Source organism: Passer domesticus, chromosome Z, assembly GCF_036417665.1.
Source record: "Passer domesticus isolate bPasDom1 chromosome Z, bPasDom1.hap1, whole genome shotgun sequence".
In the NCBI taxonomy this organism is placed as follows: Eukaryota; Metazoa; Chordata; class Aves; order Passeriformes; family Passeridae; genus Passer; species Passer domesticus.
In genome coordinates, this window is record NC_087512.1 from 52168842 (window position 1) to 52192591 (window position 23750).

Below are 23750 nucleotides of genomic sequence, written 5' to 3' on the forward strand. Positions count from 1 at the left end.
TCTGGAGTAAATGTACGGATTCTTCTCAAGCTGGATTTTCTGCACCACCTCCAGTAATTCTTCCATTCTGATCTGACTTTGCTCTTCTTCTGCCAGCATAATACTTCCATATATTAATCATCCAGCTTATTTGTGATACATCTTCACTAGCTCTTCTAATCTCTTAATAGCCTTGTGAGCTTTCATACACACATTTGAATTCTTATTGTGGCTTTGTTGTTCAAGTGCATTCATTTTCATCAGCTATGTGTTATCTTTGTTCACTCAAGCAACACAACCTTTTCCCATCTTCTGGTCACTCATATGCCAGCTGCTGGCCCTTCCCTGAACCGTCACTGCCTATGCAGTACAAAGATATAAAAACCCCACACAATCCATTCATGCTCTGCTTTACAGACAAATTAATCAAGTGATATTGAAATCTCTACTTTGACATCACTTCACATCTTAAACACAAAAGCTGAAGCAGAGTAAATTTAGCCCAAAAAAGACTGATAAATAATGCTCAGCTTCATCAGTCACTTTCCAAATTTGTTGGTTTTCTTTTTATGACTTCTATCAAATCACACTACATAACATTTGTTACAGCATGCTGGTCTTCACACCTACCTTCAAAGCTTGCAGAACTTTTGGATCCACACATGTTAATTGTAGAGAGGGAAAAAAAAATAGAAAATGTAGACTTGATCTGAAAATCACACAAGGATTTTACATGCATACACTCCGCAGAAGAAATCAATAGAAAGCACTTGAAATTCAGTTCTATAAGACAACCTACTACATGAAACTGCAAAACACAGGAAGAAAGCCATTCTTTTCATCTTAAGAGTGAAATTATTTACTCTTAATACTCTTTAAGAGTATCCCTTATCCGCAATAACATATCCCACCTACAATTTGTGGGGCTGCATCCCAAACATACTGCAGTTAAATGTACACAAGATTTACAATACCAGCACAAGATCAACTGACACTTAAGAAATACCACTAGTACCTGCTTTCTAACCGGATCTGGTAACCAATTGTCTGGCCAATCTTCTCTCTTCTTTCTGCTGCCACTCTTTCAGCCACAGCAACAGCCGCTAAACGTCTCGGCTGAGTACAAAACACACGACAGGGAGTTCCATTCTTGTAGCAGTCATCAAGGATAAATTGAGGGATCTGTAAAGAAGTGGTTCAAATTTACTCTTCGAGAAAGTCACAGCTTTGTTAGCATAGGGAAACAATTTAACTGCATCTCACTATTACATATTGCAAAAGACTTTTCATTACAATTATCACTGCAAGTACACCTGAATCAGTGGAAAATCAATTTCTAAGTATAGCCTATTTAGTTGGTTTTTTTTAAAGAAAAAAACTTGCAGAGTCTCTCTCCTGCTTCAGACACATCTAAAAAAACCCCAAAACTGCAGATAATCCCTCATTTTAACACAAAAAAATATGTTACTGGGGGTACTAAAACAGAAATAGCCTTAGAAGAAAAAGGGCTATACAAATATCACAGTGACTTTCCCTTCAATAGTTTGTATTATTTTAATGAAAAAATTGTATCTATGAGAAAATTGTGAGAAAAAACTTATGCTTTTAGTACCTATCTACTGGCTTAGTGTTCCAAAAGCAAGGAAGTGAATTGGAGCACAAGACTTTCAATCATACAGGAAAAGAAAGGCCTTAAAATAGCATAAAAATATCCCGTATCACAAATGTTACACAATTGGCATTAGCTTAATATAAGTACTGTTATCTTTTTTATTTCACTGAAGAAACATACTTGCGTAGTTTTTCCTGATCCAGTCTCCCCTATAATCAAAACAATTTTATTGTCTTTTATTATTTGCACAATTTCTTCCTGTTTTTCAAGAACTGGTAGTGACTGCCTGAAGGAATCAAACTCTGATTCCCCTCTTTTCACTGGGACCTGGGGGATACCATCATTAAGTCGACCACTTGTCTTGTTTACTTCTTTGTTTTCTGTGAAGAGAAGTTAAAAGTTTATTTATACAGATATAGAGGAAGGTCACTAAAACACGGCTCAAAAATTGTACTTAAAAATTAATGTTGCTGACTTTTTATGCATCCCTGTGGGTAAACTGACAAACCTATCACACATTTAGAGTCATATTTATAGCAACATGTCCTCCTGCGGTGCTTGAAATAGGTATTTTTCAAAACAGTTATTAATTTCATATGTACTTTGAACAAAACCAGACTCTTCCACAGCATTCCTCCAAGTCAAAAAAGACTACAAAAACCAAAAGAAGAAAGAGAAACTAAACCAGAGAAAACCAGCCAGTGTGTTTTGGTGTCCTTTATATCTGCACCCACATTTCACACCTGCAGTTCTCCCTAGAAATACACACTTACAGAGTTAATCCTTTAAGCTATTCCACGCATTTGCCTGAAATCATACTAATGCAAGCATGCTTCATCAAGAGTCCTGGACCCTACACAGCAGTGTGATGTGTTAGAAAGCAGTGCATAAGTAGCCCAAAAACATGCACATCTTCTGACGAAGTGCTACTCTGTAATTCCTTGCTAATTATTTTCCACAATAATGAAAAGCTTGCTGTAGACTCAATTATACACATGACAACTGTGATTAATAGATTCATATACTAGCTCTACTGTACCAAGACAAACACAGACTAAGAGATCAGTAGAACTAAAAGTACATTCATGAGAAGCAGATAAAGACAAATATTAGACTGTTCATTAACTTATCTCTTACATTGCTAAGACATTGCATTTCAGTACTTCTATTATAGCTTCCCTTTGTTCATTAAACAATCCTATTAAACAACAGAAACAATTGAAAAAAACAGGAAAGGAAACACTAAAAGAACAGATACCATGTATCAGAAACACGCAATTAAACAAGGCATATTGGTACCAGTGTTTTCTTTCCCCTACACCCATCTCTGCACACAGAAACATAGGGTAACTCTTCCACTTGTAGTTGGTAAAGCAAGAATCTAGATGAAGCCTTGCTTTAAAAAAGAAAACAACCCGATTATATCAGAAGTTTGTCTTTCAGTGAACTCTTCTGTATTCAAGAAATTAGTCTCTTAAGGACCAAATCCATTTTGTGGAGATGAAAAAATAAAAACTGAACTTCTCATTTTATCAAGGGCATTTATTTCTATAAGCAGAATAGACAACTTCATTTTCTCATAAGGGTGTTCTTATAGCATCATGATAACACTGACTCTTCAATCCCACCTCACAGTACTTGTATGAAGCCACATTTCACAAATGTGCTTTCAGAAAGATTTGGCTGGAACTGGCTCAAAGATTCTAAATTAATACAGCACAAGGTAGACATCACAAGTGCATGATATGACTTCCCAAGTTCCTCACAACACCAGTTATAAAAGACCTTAAAAGAAAAAGTCATGTTTGTTTAAACGTGTCTGTTAGGCTGTGAGAGGGGACAGAACAGAAAGAGGTTATGTCACTGGGTTGCAGGTGGTTTTTTCAAGCGGTGTTGATGGACAAGTCCAAATCAGAAGACACACTGAACATACCAGATTCAACAGCACAGGCATGTCCTCTCTCTGTCCTCGGCAGGAGTTCTGTGCGTTCCTTATTTGTGACAGGAAAGCTCTGAATTAGACTGCGAACAGCATGCTTCGTACGGAGAGCCAAGTCACAAGTCATGACTGCACGTCCCTCTGATACATCCCTCTTCCTCACAGTCAGGTATCGATTGGCTCCTTTTCTGTGAGGGGCGGAAAAGAAAACATATTTTAGGAATAAGGAACCTACTCTAGGTTAATTTTTATCTGTCCAGTATGAGACTTTACACAAAATCTTTGAAAAAAAAACCAGAAATCACAGTGAGAAGCTTTTTTAAAGGAGCCATTAAATCCACCAAGTGGATTAAATGGAAGTGGAAAAGCAAGCGTATGTCACAAGTTTTTCCAAGCATGCATACAGCAATAAACAAAGATGCTTATTTCTGTGTCTACATTTACCCTATTTTTCTCTAATACTATACCGACACAGTAGGGTATGTAGGAAACATCAATCAGGTTATCATTAGTCATGAAATTCCATTGGTCTGCACCTAAAAAACAAAAATTGTACCCCAACTCACCCTTTGCTTTTAGATACCAGTCCAAGAGACTGACAGAGCCGGTGAACAAATGCTCTTTCACTACTAGTGAAACTAGAAGGAAATTCCATCTCTAGAATGATAAATAATAATGGAAAAACTGTAACAATGCAACAGGCAGTAATCTTGACATATTATGTCGATGTTACAGAACCACAGAACTGTTAGGATTGGAAGGGAGACCACCCAGCGCAACCTCCCTGCCAAGGCAGAGTAACCTGGAGCAGGTGACAGAGGAACACATCCAGGGTTTGGGATGTCTCCAAAGGGGGAAACAACGCTTTCCCTGAGCAGAACCTCGAGTGCTCTGCCACCCTCAATGGAAAGTTCTCCCTCATGTTGAAGTGGAACTTCTTGTGTGTTAATTTATGGCCATTGCTCCTTGTCAAAAAGTCTGCACCGCCTTCCTGGGACTCATAATGAAGAGATTTATATGCATTAATGAGACGCCCTCTCAAGACTCTTCTAGGCTAAACAGGACCGTCTCCCACACCTCTCCTGATAAGAGATGCTTCAACCCCTCATCTCATCTCATCTCATCTCATCTCATCTCATCTCATCTCATCTCATCTCATCTCATCTCATCTCATCTCATCTCATCTCATCTCATCTCATCTCATCTCATCGTTCTCTGCTGGATCCCCTCCAGCTAGCTCCCCGTCTCTGTGTTGAGAGGCCCCGAGCTGCGCCTCACTAGGGCCGGGCAGAGGGGCAGGATCCCCACCCTGACCAACACCCGCAGGCCGCCCCGGGGCCGGGCTGTGCCGCGCACCCGCCTCGTCCCCGCTTCGGAACCGCTCCAGGGCGAGCTGCACCGCCATTTCCACCTCCTCGTCCACGCCGACCTCCCAGAGGGCCTCGGCCCGGGCGCGCACCGCGGCGGCGGCAATTGAGCCGCCCGCGGCCCCGCCGGGCTGCCGCCGCGGGACCCGCCTGTGTCGCGACATGGCTCCGACAAGGCCCCCACACGGCCCTGGCCCTGGCCCCAGCCCCGACACGGATCGGGGTCCGCAGCTCCTCAGCCCGGGGGACGACGCTAGCGGCGGGGCGGGGCCTGCGCGGAGTCACCCCCAGCCGGAACGGCCCCGAGCGGAAGGAAATTGGCTCTTTTCCCGGCGTTAGGGGGGAAGCTTGCGTACCGAGGTGTGTATATGGCTCTGACCAAAAAAGGGCACTGGTACTCTGTCTGGTCATAAATTACGTGATTTAATTGTATGGCATTAAACGTAGGCGTGGCGGGGGTCATCTCGGCCCTTAGCCTCCTCACTCTGCAGAGTGTTATTTGCCCTTGATTTGGGATCGTCTTTTCCTGCTGTCCTTTAACTGTACGCCGAGGACACGAGGTAGAAACTAAACTCAAACCTCTTGGGCATGAGACAGGGCTCGGTATTGAAGGCTGCTGCTTTGGAAACATCATCATGTCAGAAGGAGAGTACTTGGAAGAAGAACAAACTACTCCTCAGCTGCGAAAGGAAGTGGAGAATTAAATAAATAGAAAATAAACACTCACTGTCTGATGTAGCTGGCTGAAAAAAAAAAGGAAGTGGCTTAAGCCACTTCTACCAAAGCGTTTACAAGGCTCGCTTCAGCATAATTCTGCACTGAGAGGTCATACTGGAGTGGAACAATTGATCTGTTCTAAGGTTACTTTAAAAAAATTTTCAGTTCAGGTATCTGCCTATGTGTCTTCAACCAAAGTATACAATGCTACTTCCTCATTGCTGTTCCTGTGACATTCAGTACTGCCACCTTAGAGCACATCACAGTTATTATGGAAAATTAAACACTTCATCTGAATAAGATGAGCATTTCTCAACAGTAAAAACTAACTCCTAACTAATTTGAAAGAGTCACATCAGAAATCTTTAATTATGAACCCAGATCTCTTAACAGCATCAGTTTCTGCCTCTTAACAGCATCATCTTGCCTTCCTACAGACAAAAATCCCCATGATTCTGAAAAATTATTCCTCAGGCTCATTTCTGTCCTCAGTTTGCAATCCTGGAAATAGAGCAGTGTGTAGCTATAATATTTTAGTGAGAAATCCTCTGCTAGGATTTTTGCATCCTGAGTAGCCGTGAGCCTCAGGAAAGAAATGTAAACAATACCTGTCTGCTGCTGTGGAATGCAACAGGTGCATCTTCTATTGGTTCATGTGGATTGTTTTCAATTAGTGACCAATCACAGCTACTTGTGCCAAGGCTGTGAGCAGTCACAAGATTTTGTTATTCATTCCTATTTTATTCTTGTCTTTGTAGCTTTCTGATTCTTCTCTCTTTGTTCTTTTTAGTATAGTTTAATGTAGTATTTTACTATAATATATAACATAATAAATCAAAATGGAGTCAAGCCTCGTGTCCTCGCACACGGGGTCTTCGCTGAGACGAGCAGTGCACAGAGGTAACTTAACTGTTGGGTTAGGTCTCATCTGTATGGCTAAGAGTGGTATGAAACCTGAGTGCATCCTGCTTAAAAAATTCCTTTATACATACCTTTCTTCTTTCACTGCTTTTTTGACTCTCCAATTCTATTAGAAGGGTGAAAAAATAGGAGAGTGTAGTCAGGCATGCAGTGCCTGCTGCAGCCCTGCTAAATACTGAGTTGCAGTGTGCACTCAGCATATGAATGAGCAAAGAATTGTGCTTACCCAAGCTCTTAGACATGGACATTCTTTATACGTATTTTCTTAATAAAAATTACTAGCTGCGGACTTTCATATTAGAAATAACAACCTGTAAGTGTTATAAATGAAAAGCTTGACTAGGCCAATATTCAAGCAGCAATCAATTTATTAATTAATATGGTCAAGTATGAGCAATACAGCGCTGGGTACAGTGGGGGAAATTTTTCCTCCAACTGCACACCGATAGTTGGGGCTTACATGTATGTATAGGGGTACGCATAAGCTTTCTCAGCAGTTTCTATTCCCAATTTTTACATCACAATTCTATACACCATTGTGATTTAGTTTTTCTCAGGATGTGTCTCAGAAGGGAGTATCCCCAGATGGTGGGGTCCAGCTTCCAAAAGAAGAAAGAAGTCTCCCAGCTGGTGAGGTCCAGATTCCAGATGCGGGTTCACCTCTTAATGGCAAGGACTATAAATCTCATAATAGGGATGTCCAGCTTCCCTTGGTCGAAACTATCAATCCTGGAGTTGATGTTCATCTTCCTTTCCAAGCTGCTTTTCCGTATTTTGTTAAGGCGTCGAGATAAGCATGTTTCCTTTTTATATATTCTAAAGCTGTAGTTTCAAAGATCCTTACTACAAGCAATATTCTAAAATTATACTTCAAGAGGTTATTATTGCAAAACTCTTTTTAGCTAGAAGCAGAAAGTTCCTGTCAAGCAGCAACATCCTTAAAGCTTTAATTCAAATGCTCCTAAATCAACTTAAGACTTATAAAGGTTACTTGCAGACAAAGGATAGGTTCAAAGGCTCTCCTCCATGCTTTACTTCCTCAGTTATTTATTAGAATTGTCTTTATAACTGTCCCATGGTCAGTTTCCACAAATATCACAATCACAGATACACAGGTTGCCTGTATGTACCTGACACGAAACACAGCTTTGTATTTCACATAAGTGTTTAAAAATTCTGTTTTCATGACTGGCCTCAGAAATATCTTCTGGCTAATGCTTACTCAGAACAAGTAACCCCTGGAACAATAATTATTTCCTTCTATTAACATATGTCCAAATGCCTATGTATTTTTATAAGAAGCATTAGGAGGCAGCACAGTTTTATGCAAAAATACATCTGTATGTTTAAATTTTTATTTTACCATCCCTAGAGGCACTTTTGCTGACTTCTTTTCCGTTTGCAGAACATTTTCTCTCTTGTACACTCTTATGTTCCACAAAAGATGCCAGTTCTAACAGAAAAAGAACTGCAAAGGAAGCTGGTGAAATAGTATTACCTATTATGTACTGTATTAGATTGTGTCAGATTTGGCTGCAAAATATTTAGTCTTTCTAACTAGGTTTTTGTTTGTTTGGAATTTTTAAATTATTTTAAGTGTTATAAGACTTAGTAATTGTTGAAATATGATGCAAGGATCACTGGTGAGCCAATTCTTCAAGATCAAGTTAATGAAAGAACACAAGATTTCCTTCTCTTTTCACTTTTTTTTTTTGTAATCAAATTGATTACAAAAAAAAAAAAAGAAAAAAAGAGAATTCCAGTATGTAGGGATTTTTTAAGCATCATAGTAAATTTGTAACCAGACAGCTGTTGGCTGCTGTGATCATTAATGATCCCATTAAGTAAGTTATGTATTTATACACATTTAGGGAAGTAGGACTGATGTCAAATTATACTGAGAGATATTTGTTTAATAAATTAACTGCAGTGAAAATGGGCATTTCTTGCTTTACTGCCCTCTACTGTATACACTGATACATTGATAGTTCCCCAGACCTTTGGCTGCTGATCCGGGTGATTGCCTCTGTCCCATTTCTATAACCTGTCCTATCATCTACTGACACATCATTTCTTATTTATCTGTCTTTTCCACCTCCCCTACTAATTTCAGTTTTTATTTATTTTTGAGACATCAAGGAAAAAGCCTGTTGATCAGTTCTGTCCTGGTAAAACAACTTCTCTCAGGTCCTCACTTGCCACAGTCCAGAGCTTGGGCTTTGTCTCTACAAATGCATTTCCCACATCGCTGTTGAACTTCCAGGGGAAAACTGCAACCCTTCAGTGGAGCTCAAGGCATCCATAGAGTTCAGCAATGAATCCAGAATGAAGGCTGGGAAGGGCATGATTCCCAACAGGGTCAGATATGCCCCAGTTCTTCCCACAGCTTTCTCCACTACTCCTCACTCCTAAATTGATAAACTCTAGTTCCCAGGGTGAGCAGATAACAGAGGACAGGAGGGAGAGTGGAATGATCCTGTGCTAACAGATCTTTCTGCATCTACAACATGTTACAAAGGCAGCATGAAAACTGCAGGGATCCTATGTCTGGTGAGCTTTGGAGTGAAGGCAGAAGGATTTCATACCTGTGATTCATGTGCTTGTGTCTTTGGTGAAAGTGGAACTGATGTGCTCCCTATGGAGATTAATGTATCCAGAATATAATTTCCTGTTAGAATACTGTTTCAATTAAATATTATGATTAAAATAATGCCTATGTTGCAGAAATTTTCTGGAGCACAGAACACGTTTAACTATTGTGGTCAGCAATACCCTGCATAAAAAATTTTTGAGGTTACCTCATAGTCACAGTCTACAACAAGATTATTTATCTTTACATATGCCCCCACATTTTTTTTGACCAAAGCAGTATTTTTTAACAGCTTCAAATAACATACTTTGACAAAAAATAGTGGGAATATTCAATGTCTTTGTTTACATGTATACATTTGTATATACATGTAAAGAAGAAATGAGGAAATGAACTTCTAACTTTCTGTATCCAAAATATGGATCCTTATATAAGATCCAAGAGTAGGAATCTGTTTGAGTAGGAGAGCAGTTTAGGATATTTTTTGGAAAAGGGGGCAAACCTCTTCTCATTTCTATTCATCATCATCATCATCATCACAAGAAAGTACACTTTTCAGAACAGTTTTACAAGGCGGTTGAGCATTTAAATGAGTAGGAAGCTTCTCAAAAGAGGCATTAATTCTACCTAAAATTAATATCCTTTCTAAAATATTTTTAATATTAGATAAAATATCTCAGTTTTGCAGATCATTCTTGGGAACAGGAGGAGAAAAATCAGAAAAATCGGCCTCACAAAAAAAACAAAACAAAAAAAAACCCCAACTTTCTTTTGAAGATACTGTTTTAAGAGTTTTCACACAGCTGTACTTGCTAAGAGTTCCACAATAAAGGCTGCACAAGTCGTACATTTCTAGCTTGAAATAATAGGTCTGTGATGAGAAGTGGATACAAACAAAGTAATGTGAAGAAGGTAATACAGTGACTAAAGACACAAGATTTTGATGAGAATTTAACTTAGCAATTTCCTAGCTAAACCATTGCTCTGTTAGCAGCAGATGAAGTTTGCTGTACACAATGATGTTTTAAATAACATTAATTTGAACTCACAATATATGTCTGTTACTTAAATTTTTTTAAGGTGAAGATCAATAAACAAAGATGGTCTTTATCTGAAGCCAACTGAAACACAGGATAACCTCTCCTTTGACACCAGCTGGCATTGCTTTTGATCATAGTATACATCAAAATCTTTAGTCTGAATACCTAAGCAGTGGCAGCAATTAGAACAGCTAGCTCTCCCATCTCTCTTACAGCAACATCAAAAACATGCATTTTGTAAGTTACATAACAGAAAACAAAGCATGTTTTTTATTTCACTTCCCTAATGAAAAAAAAAAAAAGTTTTAATAGGAAATAACTTCTACTTAGCCGTTATATTACCTAGGCCATTTTTATAACCATTATTATATGGTTTATATAGGCTAGGCACAGATTTAGATCTAAGCATACCACATTTAGTAGCTTGGTAGACATTTATGAGTGCCTGGTGGCCAAGCCAGCTCCACTCTGGTCCCATGTCCCAGCCTGGCCTTTGTTGTCCCCAGGGAGCTGTCTGATACCCTGGGCTGACCTGATTGCAGTGGCTGGGTGGTTGTGGCTACCAGGCCCTGCTGTGCCTGGCAACTCCTGCAACCTCTGGCTCCCCAGCCCCTTGAGATTTTGATGGTAATATTGATACAAAAACCATGGATTTGGATTTGACCTGAGCTGCAGAGGATCCAGGTGATTAGAAATTATAAGTTAAATTGTATTATAAATTCTCCACAATGCTAGTTACAAATTGTACTATGTTGACTCTGCTTTTAGAAATCCTGTGTCATTCTGATAATAAATTCTCTTCTATATCAGTCATAACATCCTGTTAAGAAAACAAAGTTTTAATTGTACCTATGGTTTAGTGCCATCCTCAGTCTGCCAATATCCCCAAGAGAATCCATTTGTACTGGGTGACAGTGTCACTCAGATAACAGTGACACGTCTACTAACCAAGAATCTCATGGAGAAACACAGAACTTTTTAGCAAGTGTGTGAAAAGGGCTGGATGTAGTATTTAGAAAATTGAAAGGGATGGTGTTCTGGGCATTTGGACTCCGGATGCTGAGAAAGTTCTGCATTGTACACCCCGGCTACCTTGCTCAAAGAAATATTACTAAATTAAAACTTCCTGCTTGCAAATTAAGTTACTGTTTGTTTTGTTGGTGGGTTTTGAAAGAGATTAATTGAAAGATGCTATGGTTGAATATTATCTAGAAGGAAGTTTTCCTCTTTTTTTGGTCAGTTGATTTTGGTCATTTGGCAGCTTTTTGTACAGTGACTTAAGCTGTTTTCTACTGCAAAACCATTTATAGATAAAATTGGAAAGGTTTACAGTGCTTTTCTTTTCCTATTGTTCAATATCTAATTTGAGGTAGACTTGACTTTCAGAGATCACATGAACCTAAGTGTCCTGTTGATTTGGTGAAAACTCTGAAAAGTCCAGCATATCTGCAAATCACAGACATGGCCATCTTTCAGAGATGTCAGATTTTGGGTATATAAATGTTGGCGATTAAGTGCAGCTATTAGTGCTACTAGCATTGTTATTAATGTTTGCAAACGTTTGTATTGACTATTTGGTATCTGCTTATTTGAATTTAGAAATAAGGGCATTATGGAAAATTTATATTGTACAATGTAAATTATATTGAAAAACTAAAGATTCATTTAACTCGTGTAAATGTCGTGTCTGGTGCCCCATGTGTGGAGACGCGAGGTCTAACTCCATGTTTCAGAAGGCTGGTTTATTATCTTATGATATATATTATATTAAAATACTACATTAAAACTATACTAAAAGAATAGAGAGAAAATATTCATCAGAAAGCTAGAAAGAACTGGAATAGAATGAATAACAAAGACTTGTGACTCTCCTAGAGTCCGAGCCAGCTGCATCTGTGATTGGCCCTTAATTAGAAACAACCAACATCCACCAATCTGAAATGCACCTGTTGCCTACCATAGCAGCAGATAGTTATTGTTTACATTTCTTTCCTGGGGCCCTCAGTTGCCCAGGAGGGAAAAATCCTAGCAAAGGATTTTTCATAAAATATCATGGCTACACATAAGAAGACAAACAAATACCTAATGGATTGACAGTTAAAACCCACAGTCTTAAAACAGAAAACATACAAACTTTTAAAATATTTCTTTTGAAAAATATCAAGCCTATTTTGCTACTCACAGCAGTACAGAACTCTTTGCTCTCCTTCCTTGTTCTCTCTTCACATATTTCTAGGCACCACATACCCCTCACAACAGGAACGCTTCAGGCAGAATTGTACTTTCTGCTGCACAGAATAGTTTGTGTTTTAAATGTGGGGGGTTTGCCATCTGAAATTTACATTCTTGGCTGTAGGACTGAACAGCCACATAATTCACAGCAGGCACAGGAATGTGGCAGCTTAGGGTATTGCTTTCCAACTAGTGTGATGTATCTTTTAAAAAAAATTAGATGGGCATCGTGATATAAACCAGAAAGCACAGCTGGTTTTACAGTCTTGCATGCCATACCACAGCTAGGATATCAGTTGTTCCTATGAGCAAGGAGGAACTGGTATGGCTGATTTGTTATCAGGGAAAGTCAGAAACCACCGCACCAGGTTTTCTTGGGACTGATGGAAATGCAAAAAAAGTTAACTATAGCTGATCCCCAGAAGGAAAAGACAGGAGGAAAAATTCAATTCAACCAACTCAAAAATTCTTCACAATGAGCAGGGAGCAGATAAGGAATAGGTGAATTTCTGATCCACAAAGAAAGCTATTGTGTGAAGCATGGATCTAAGATGAGAATAAAAGATAAAGTGTTATCTAGATTAGATGAGGAGTGGGAGACTAATTTAAAAATGGTCAGAACTGGCGAGGGTTAGCAGATAGCATCAGGATGGAGAGAGATTGTTCTTGGAGATTCTCATTGCTGTATTTTGGATCCAATCTTGCTCCATTGATACTGGTGGCCTTGTCAGGAAACACTGTTTTAGGACTCTGCAAAGAATCACAGAACCAAAGAACACGAGGAACGGGATGCATACAAATACATCGAGTCCAACTCCCTGTGGTTAAGAATTTTCATTCTTAGTAAGAAGCAGTATGCTATACTTGCAGAATGTGTGCAAGGATTCTTGTGTGTGGTATTGAACAGTTGTCTATGGGATCTGGCAAAAGAAAATTGTTTGTGACTTCACATTTCCAATCCTCAGTGTAAACAAACAGCTGCAGTAATCAGCTGGTACCACACATTTTTCAGTCCTGCTAAGGACCGAAAAAGCATATGCTAAGACCAAGAGTCAGACCACTGTAGGTCAGGAGATGGAACATCTGAAAGAATAGTTGCAATATACTCTGGTTTAATTGCCTTGAAAGAGTATGGAAGTGTGTTGGCTCCATACTACAGTGCCCTGGTCATCCAGCAAGAAGTAATGTGAGCAACATAATTTGGAAATCTGCAGAGACCGAGACAATACGAGAGTGAGTGTATGCATGCTTACACCTGCAAGTAGTTTTAGTTAATAAAATGCCAGAGGAACTCTTTACCTTGTAATGACTTATGTAATCAAGGTACAGTAAATATTAACAATTAGAACTGTTGCCATCAGTTAATGTACTTTAAAGGCACTGTGCAAGAGGTGTGATAACTTTGCTGGATTTATATATTCATTAAGCCCTGTCAGCAACAAGGAAGATCAAGAAGTTTTGTGGCATGAACTGGATATCTTCAAAGACTTAATTAATAGGAAAAGAGTAATATCTGATGCTATGAGGGAAACATATGTCCTTAATAACAAGGTATTTTTTGTTTTCAAACACAGAAATAGGTTAGGAAAAAAATTAGTTCATCCAAATTAATCATGTGATGTGATGGAGTAAGAAATATAATGCATTGTGTAAACTGAAATGCTGTTCTAGACTGTTTCAGAATACCTGTTTCCAGTTAGAGATAAAACAGATTGGTGTGCTGGTGCTGTATCACTTCTTTTCACAATAATTAAAAGTACTGGATAAAACTTAATTAAGATATTGAAAAGGGTGACAAAGATACTAAAGGAAATGAAGAAGCTGTACTTCAGACACGATTTTGTTTTTTCATCTGGCCACATGATGACTGCAAAGAAAACTACTTTTCTTTAAATGAAAGGACAGTAACAGATAGGGAAGGGTATAGGCCACAAACACGTTCATTGGCAGAAAAACGACTTGACTTCAGTGGAAGGGAGCTAGATGAGTTAAGAGGGGCTGGGTGCTCTGCACCTCAGAATGCTTTTACCTGACCGGTACCCCATCAAACAGCCTGGAGTGCAAACGTAGGGATACAGAAAACTGGGGTTTTTTGACTTCCACAGACCGGCCAAAGCCGCAGCCAAAGCAGCACCCCCGGAGCAAGGAGCCGGGCCTGCCTGTAATGGACAATCCTATAAGTTAAGGCCATTGAAAGTGTTACTGTTAAATGTGAAGTTTCAATAAGTTAAGCGTGTTAATTATGTTGTTGTTAAAATGTAAAACTTCTAATGTTACTGTTGATTTGAAGTTGTAATAAGCAAAGTTGTTGTTACAAGGTTGAACCTGTTAGTCCCTGCAGTTCACACCCACCCTTGTTACCTCCGTCAAGTGCTGCCTCCACTGCTCTCTAAAATGGCGCCGAGGAAACCTCCCTGGGAAATATGCAAATCAAGAGGAAGTCAAGAGAATCTAACTAAAGACCCTGAAACCAACAAACTAAACTAAAATTTAAGAAACTAAGTGAATGGTTCTGCTGGCAAAAGGTACTCTTATTCAATTAGTGAGGTTTTAGAACTCACTGTAATTTCAACAGAACAGAGATGAAGTGAGGACCCTAGACTTCGAGCCAGACAGTTGTCTTCCTGGGCACGCTCGTGAGGACGGAAGCCCCAGTTCTGCTGTGCAGCAAAACTGCGTCACCTCCTCCTCTGCGTCGCTACCGGGAGCAGTGGCGGTGTGCGCGACCCCTCGGGCCCCCACCCAGAGCTGATCCTTTAATAAAGGCACTGAAAAGGAGAAAGATCTCCTGCCCATTTTTATATCAGTTGGGGGCTCGTCCGGGATAGCCACGCCTGAAGAGGACACCAGGAACGGGACGGCCGCCCGCCTGGACCTCCAGGACAGCTGGCTACTCGGACCCAAGAGATCAGCCTGGGACCAGCGACGTCAAGGAGCGCCGAAGGAGTAAGTAATCCCGGCGGCGGGCGTAGGAGGCGTGCGATTGGTGTGTGAGTGAGACGAGGGCCGGCAGCTCGGACCCTCGAAGCGAGTGAGGACCCCCTAGTACCGCGGTTCCGGACTCCCGCGAGGGGGCCGGCCGGGAACGGGGGGAAGCAAGAGGTACTGTTGAGTGAGGCGTCTCCTGGGGATAGTGTGGGCCCCCTCCTGGGCGTGCAGGAGATAGCTAGGTGTGAGTGGCACGCATCAGGGCCTGGTCTCCCTTGGTAAGACCATTGCAGTCTAGGTAGGTCCGGGCGTGTGGAGTGCCTAGATATTGAGTGAGTCACACGCATCACAGGGTGCCCCCAGGCACTGCCAGTACCAGGTGCCCACGAGGGTCCTTGCTTCCCAGGACCGGGCCGGACGTACTGTAGGTGGTGTGCTGCCGCGATTTCAGGGAGGAAATCGTGAACCCACGGCCCAAGAGCACTGGGGTGGGGAGTCTTTAGATTAAGGCAAGGACAGGCACCACACATTCTTGCACACATCCCTTTCGCCTAGGCTATTCTGCTGGGGAGGGATAGCCAAGCCGGATGGTGGACGGCAAAGGGGTCGGGCCCCGCTTGGGTTGATCCCAGATTCTGGGAAGGGATACCCCCGGGTAACCCCACGGAGTCTCCTGGAACCTTCCTACCTCCATTCAAAAAGTGAGGAAGGCAGATACAGTATTAGAACAGGACAGTCTAGTCCGGGGTTAGGACTTGAGGTCCAGCTTGGCGGGTGGCTAGACAAGGGAAGGTCCTGGTGCCCAGGGAGGGGATTCTAATACTAGGGACCCTGGCTGCGTCGAAAAGGGTGCTCAAGAGTCTCTAGGGTAGAGGCAAGGCGCGGGGGTACATTTAGGTGGTGTGAATGTAGTTAGTTTACCCGGGAAAAAAGAGAGAGAGAGAGTGAGAGGGAGAGTGATTGAGAAAGGGTATAAGTTATAAAAAGGGGGGGAAAAAAAGACTTAAGTTAAAGTTATTTATTCAGTTGAAAAAAGACGAAAAATACTTGATTTACTTGTAGATTTGTGTTGCCCGTCAGTAAATTTCCGTTTGGGTAGGGGCACATTTGGGATCTTAGTTTAGTTATTTAAGGATGGGTCAGTGTGTTAGTAAAACAGGGATCCCTTTCAAAGGAAAAAAGAAGATAAAGAGTATTCCATTAGATAGTCCACTTGGACAGTTATTAGACCATTGGGATTCTCAAGAAGCCACTAAAACCCTTGACCAAGTTAGAATGATTTATTATTGTACAGAGATTTGGCCAAAGCTGAAATTACAAGGAAGGTGGCCATGGTATGGAACTCATGATCCATGGATGTGTTCCCAACTGAACCAGTTTTTGCGAACTCAGGAGAATCCCGATATAGAACAACTAACATATGCCGCCTGTTGGCAAGGTGGGGTTGTGAGTGAAGGGAGCGTGAAGATCTGTAAATTAAGGAAAAAAGAAGAAGATAAGGAGGAAAGTGAAGGGGAACAAAGAGTCACTAAGACCTGGGATCCCCTAGATCACCTACCACCTCCTCCTCCAATTTACCCAGTCCCAAACCCCAATTCTATACCTGCTCCCCCAACAGTAATTCCACTGCCACCTCCTCCTAATGCCCCTATGCAGGACCCCCTACCTGCTCCCCCAACAGTAATTCCACTGCCACCTCCTCCTAATGCCCCTATGCAGGACCCCCTACCTGTTCCTCCAACAGTGATTCCACTGCCACTTCCTCCTAACGCTTCTGGGCCAGATCCCAATCCGGTACCTACTCTTCCAGCAGCAAATCTAGTCCCTCCTACACTCTATCCCTCATCTTCAACCGCTCCTTTAACTTCACCTCCTTCCAACATTCCTACCCCTAGACTTGAGCCCTCATCTTCCCCTATGGTTACTCTTTCATCCTCCCCCAGTCATGATACATGTATGCCACCCTCTGTACATCCTCCATTATTATCCCCAAATATAGCTCCTGACGTTAATACTATGAATTTACCTCCTTCCCCCTCACCCATATCTATTCCTTTACCACCCGCCAATTGGAAACTGAGTTCGTCCCCTTTGTCCAGTAACGAACAAGACTCCGTTTTCCAGGTGACCACCCAAACTGACCATAGTATTGAAGGCCCTTGGTGTAACACTAGGTCAAAGACATCGAAACCTGAAAAAATGATGCCTCTCAGGGAAGTCCCAATGGGTGGGATGATAGGAGGGGTAGGATTTGTAAATGCACCACTCACAGCTTCGGAAGTCCGAGGGTTCAAGAAGGAGTTAGGAAATTTAGTAGAAGACCCAGTGGGCATTTCAAACCAAGTGGACCAGTTCCTTGGACCCAATATTTACACCTGGGGAGAACTCAATTCTATACTCAATATCTTGTTTTGTCCTGAGGAGGTTAGGATGATCCGAGCAGCGGGAATAAGGATTTGGGAAAAGGAGAATAGAGTTGGACCCCCTGGAGACCTTAAGATGCCTTTGGTAGATCCAGGATGGGATCCAAATCGGGAGGAGGGCAGGAGGAATATGAGAGATTACAGGTCTCTGATAATTAAAGGTATAAAGGAGTCTGTCCCTCGTAGTAGTAACACTAAATTGGCTTTTGAGGGTACCCAAGAGAAAGATGAGACTCCAGCGAGTTGGCTTACTAGACTGAGGAGGAATTTTCAGCTATACTCTAATATAGATCCCGATAGTCCAGAAGGACAAGTACTTTTAAAAGTGCAGTTCGTTACCAAATCTTGGCCCGACATTAGAAGAAAGTTGGAAAAAATTGAGGATTGGCAAGACAAATGTATAAATGACTTGCTAAAAGAGGCTCTGAAGGTTTACTTAAGAAGGGAAGAGGAGAAGGCCAGGGCAAAAGCTAAAATAATGGTAGCTGTGGCTCGGGAAAGCATCGGGGCGGATAGTAATTCACCGGTACGGTCCCCGGGAATAGACCAAAACAAGCCACCTCCATCGGTGGGACGATATTGGGAAAAGCCAGGATTTAGAAAGGATGGAGAAAGATCAAGGAAGATAGAAGGAGTACCCAGTGATAGGACCTGCTATTATTGCGGGGAGGTTGGACACTTTAGGAGATATTGCAAGAAATTGCGACTAGATGAAGCAATTGTGCAAGAACAGGAAGCATTAGAACGGGTTTTGAGGGGTGATGACTAGGGGTGTCAGGGGCTTTATCTATTAGGGGATCCAATAAGACACCAAGAAGAGCCCCTGGTAAATTTTAATGTGGGTCCCCAAGATGAAGACTTTGAATTCCTTGTGGATACAGGAGCTGATAGATCAAGTATTAATAGACTGCCAATGGGGATGACTCCTGGAAATAAGATCTGTGAAATATTAGGAGCAGAAGGGAAACCGTTTTTAGCACCAGTTGTTGAAAATGTAGAAATAAAAGGAAATTCGAGACAATGTACAGTAGATATTATCTATTTGCCAAAACTAGAAACCAATTTGTTGGGAAGAGATTTACAAGTCCTGTTGGGAGTAGGGATTGTACCAGATAACGGGAAGATGGTCGTTAGACTCATGAGGTTAACTCAAAAGGACTTAGAGGAGATTCACCCCGAGGTGTGGGCTGAAGAGGGAAAATATGGATATTTAAACATTCCACCGATAAAGGTAGAAATGCAAAAAGACATTCCTCCCATACGGGTAAAGCAATACCCCATATCATCAGATGGAAGGAAGGGACTGGCACCAGTGGTTGAACATCTATTAAAGGAAGGCATCCTCGAACCCTGCATGTCCCCCCATAATACCCCCATACTAGCCATTAAAAAGACCGAAGGAAAATACAGGTTAGTCCAAGATCTGAGAGAGGTAAATAAGAAGACTATTGCAAGATACCCCGTAGTGCCTAATCCTTACACGTTGCTAAGTCAAATCCCGAGAGAACATGCTTGGTTTACTATCATAGACCTGAAGGATGCTTTTTGGTCTTGTCCCTTGGCAGAGGATTGCCGGGATTGGTTTGCATTTGAGTGGGAACATCCAGATAGAAACCGGAAAATGCAGTTAAGGTGGACGCGCTTACCACAGGGATTTACTGAGTCCCCTAACCTGTTTGGGCAGGCACTAGAAGAGCTATTAAATCAATTCCATCCTAACGGAGAAATAAAATTGTTGCAATATGTAGATGATCTATTAATCTCTGGGGAACAGAAAAGCGAAGTCAGAACTGCCAGTATACAACTATTAAATTTTCTAGGGGAAAAGGGGCTGAAGGTATCGCGAGATAAGTTGCAATTTGTAGAATCGGAAGTCACCTATTTAGGACATGTGATTGGAAGGGGGTATAAGAAATTAAGTTCTGAAAGAATTACAGGAATTCTTTCCATCCCAGCTCCAAAAACTAAGAGAGATGTAAGAAAACTCCTGGGATTATTTGGGTACTGTAAATTGTGGATAGATAATTACACACAGAGAGTAAAATTCTTGTATAATAAATTGGTAGATCAAGAACCAATCAAATGGACAATAGATGATGACCGGCAATTACAAGACCTAAAGAATAAATTATCTTCAGCCCCTGTACTAAGTTTGCCCGATCTTAGTAAGGAATTTGATCTATTTGTAAGTGCAGAAGAAGGAATCGCCTATGGGGTACTTACCCAAGAATGGGGAGGATCACGAAAACCTGTAGCATTTCTGTCCAAATTACTAGATCCTGTAGCCCGGGGGTGGCCAACTTGCCTGCAAGCGATTGCAGCTGCAGCAGTCTTGATTGAAGAGGCCCAGAAATTAACATTACAAGGAAAAATTAAAGTGCATACACCGCATGATCTCAGAACTGTTCTTAGCCAAAGGGCCCAACAGTGGCTCACGGATTCTAGGATTTTAAAATATGAGATCATCCTGATAGATACTAAGAATCTGGACCTTGCTACCTCTAAGTGCCTTAATCCTGCCCAATTTCTTTTGGGAGAACCCGTGAACAACCTAGAGCATGATTGCCTAGAGTTAATACACATGCAAACAAAGGTGAGAGAAGATCTTGTGGATGTACCCTTACCTTATGGGAGAGTTTTGTTCACAGATGGATCCTCTAGAGTAGTCTCTGGGAAAAGAGCTTCTGGGTATGCGATAATAGATGGTAAAAATATGGAAGTTGTAGAAAAGGGGAAGCTGTCTTCGAATTGGTCAGCACAGTGCTGCGAAGTATTTGCATTAAAAAGGGGACTAGATCTGTTAGAAAAAGATAGCGGCACTATATATACTGACTCGCAATATGCATTTGGCATCGTACACACCTTTGGCAAAATCTGGGAAGAGCGTGGATATTTAAATTCTAAAGGGAAAAATCTAGTACATACAGAACTAATAAAGTTAGTATTAAAATCTTTACAAAAGCCAACAGAAATAGCAATAGTGCACATCAAAGGACACCAGAAAGGAGATAATTTTGAGATAAAAGGAAACAAACTTGCTGACCAAAAGGCTAAGGAGGCAGCCTTAGAAATAGGAGAACCAATTAAGATCTTCAAGCTAGAAAGGAAAGCCAGACAACAAGAAGGCGAAGTAAGGCCAATCTTTAGTGAGAAGGAACGAAAAGCGATAGAGGAATTGAAATTACACCAAGGGGAACGTGGTGAATGGTTAACTCAAGATGGGAGGAGGTTTCTAAACCAGGCATTAGCACGGAAGATATTAACAGAAATCCACGAATTAACACATTGGGGAACCCAGGGACTATGCGACCACTTCTTGAGAGAAAACATATGCATTGGAGTGTATGAATTAGCTAGGACAATAACCAAAGGGTGTGTAATCTGTCAAAAAGTTAATCAAAAAGTAATGAGAAGAATAGAACCTGGTGGAAGAGAATTGGCTCTAAGACCATTCCAAAATATACAGATAGATTTCACTGAAATGCCCCTAGCACAGGGATATAAGCATCTATTGGTAATAGTAGATCACCTCACCCATTGGGTGGAAGCTTTCCCCACCAAAAAGGAAACTGCAGAGGTGGTCGCAAAGATAATCCTGGAAGAAATCATTCCCCGGTATGGTTTAGTAAACACGATTGATTCTGATAGAGGGCCTCACTTTGCTGCTCAGGCCTTACAACGAATAATTGAAGCCTTGGGGATGAAATGGAGACTACACACTCCATGGCATCCCCAGAGCTCGGGCAGAGTTGAAAGGATGAATAAAACACTTAAAAATGTGTTGACAAAGTTAATATCTGAGACCAAATTAAATTGGCTAAAGTGCTTGCCCTTAGCCTTATTACGTATTAGAACAAGACCTCGAGCAGACATAGGGGTTTCCCCCTATGAGATGATGTTTGGGCTTCCCTTCTTATTGTCCCCCTACAGTACTGGAAATTATCTAGATGGAGAAGAAGCCACACGGAAGTATTTAGGAGTAATTGGGAAAACGTTGGAGGACCTCAGAAAAAAGGGATATATACCTCAAACCTCTCCTCATGATACAAATGTTCATGATATTCATCCTGGGGATTGGGTACTAATTAAATCATGGAACAATACGCCTCTAATGCCTAAGTTTGAAGGTCCCTTTCAGGTGTTGCTGACCACTCACACGGCGGTATTGACTCAAGAAAAGGGTTGGACACATATTACTAGAGTTAAAGGGCCGGTAACACCTCCCAACGCAGGATCCAACTCCCTTGATCCATCTACCGGACCAGTAGAAGGAACTTCATCTACCAGTTCGCGGGAATGGACTGTAATCCAGAACCCGACAGATCTAAAGATAACTTTTAAGAGAAACCCGAGGACTGACAAAGACTGAAAGTGAAATCAGAGAGTTATGTCTATAAAAGTTCAGAAATTTGTTGTAATGTTGTTAGTGTTCTAAGAGTTAAGAAGTTAAAATTATTCCCTATGGAAAATTAATGAAAATTAAATTCTCCTACTGAGCTTTCCTAAAAAGGGGCAGTGAAAATTAGTAATTAGAGAGTGAAACAGCTAGTGTAAAAGGACTCTTATCAGACCTCTAAGAAGACCTTAGATCCAAGAGGCAAGACCGGAGGGAGCAAACAGGGGAGAAATGGCCCCTACCGGACTCTTGGGGAAACTGGTACTGGTGCTAGTGATGAGTGCTGCTCTTAGCAGACACGATGACCCTTGCACCAAATGTTATCATCCTATCTATGATGGGGAAGACCTGAGGTCCTTCTTTAGAGTCCATACCAACATAAACCCGAGCTGTTTTAATCACTCTCAGTTAATTACCTGTCGAGAAGATGGGAAAGTATATTGGACTACCAGGAATACAGCCACTTATAGGCAACGCCTGCTTGGGGAGTGCCCAGTAGGAGAATCCTGGTTTTGTTTTGAACATGAAGGATTGAAAGACTTGGTAAAGGAAAAACAGCTGATAAGGGAGAGAGAAATCCCGGATGCTCCCTTAGAGAGAAATTTATTTATAGATCTAGTGGAGAAAATAAGCAAAGAGTTAAACTTAACTGAATGCTGGGTTTGCGGAAGTACTCAAATGACAGAAATTTGGCCATGGGAGGGAATTAGCCTAAGCCCACTAGAAATTCTAAGATGGAAACAAACAAAATTAGATTATGAATCTTTGACATCCCGTGGAAAAGAAAAATGGAATTTAAAATCAAGAGTAGTAGGTGAAGAATGTATACTGAGAATAGGAAAAAGATACAACACCCCTGTAGGAAAAATGGCATGTAAAAGGTATATAATGATAAGGGAACAAGATTCCAAATGGGTCCCAAAGGAACCCAATACATATTGGGCTGTTGGAAAAACTGAGACAGGATGTATATATCATGAAGGATATAAGCTCCATAAATGTACAGGAAAAAGAATAAATCCCTTCTGGGGGATTAGGGAACTATCAAAATTCTGGGAATTGCCAGGTGAAACTGAAGATGAGTTCTGGCAAGCCCCAGAATATTTGTTCTGGATCTGTGGAAACACCGCTTACACCAGGTTACCTGGAGATTGGATGGGGAGTTGCACCATAGGGGTCATTAAACCAGCCTTTTTCCTATTGCCTAAGAAATCAGGAGCACACTTAGGAGTCCCGGTATATGATGACTTACGGAAGGATAATAGAAAGAAAAGAGATGTAATTGACATGGGAGGTACACAAGTATGGAGAAGTAAAGTATGGACTCCAGAAGAAATTATTCAAACATATGGGCCAGCCACATGGGCTCAGGATGGATCCTGGGGCTACCGTACCCCTATCTATATGTTAAATAGGATAATCAGGCTCCAAGCAGTACTGGAAAAAGTTTCAAATCGAACAGCGCTAGCATTTGAACATATAAGTGACCAATTGTCCCAAACGAGAACAGTAATTTATCAAATTAGGTTGGCAGTAGACTACTTATTGGCAGATGAAGGAGGAATATGTGGAAAATTCAACTCGTCTGAGTGCTGCTTGGAGATTG

General features: G+C 41.2%; 1 protein-coding gene across 3 annotated transcripts in view; it reads right to left on the reverse strand.

Moving 5' to 3' along the window:
• YTHDC2 (YTH N6-methyladenosine RNA binding protein C2) overlaps positions 1 to 5323 on the reverse strand; it is a 36885-nt gene extending 31562 nt beyond the window's left edge. Inside the window, exons 1-5 of one of the 3 annotated variants that reach the window (XM_064403760.1) lie at positions 4887 to 5151; positions 4097 to 4187; positions 3525 to 3718; positions 1772 to 1971; positions 995 to 1161 (exon numbers count right to left, since the gene is read on the reverse strand). In XM_064403760.1, the coding sequence (XP_064259830.1) occupies positions 995 to 1161; positions 1772 to 1971; positions 3525 to 3718; positions 4097 to 4187; positions 4887 to 5061 (827 nt within the window). In that variant the 5' untranslated portion in view covers positions 5062 to 5151. Of the gene's footprint in view, positions 1 to 609; positions 627 to 994; positions 1162 to 1771; positions 1972 to 3524; positions 3719 to 4096; positions 4188 to 4886 lie in introns of those variants that run through there. The other 2 variants (XM_064403759.1, XM_064403761.1) reach the window with 2 other exon arrangements.
• Between the last annotated feature and the right edge of the window lie 18427 nt (positions 5324 to 23750).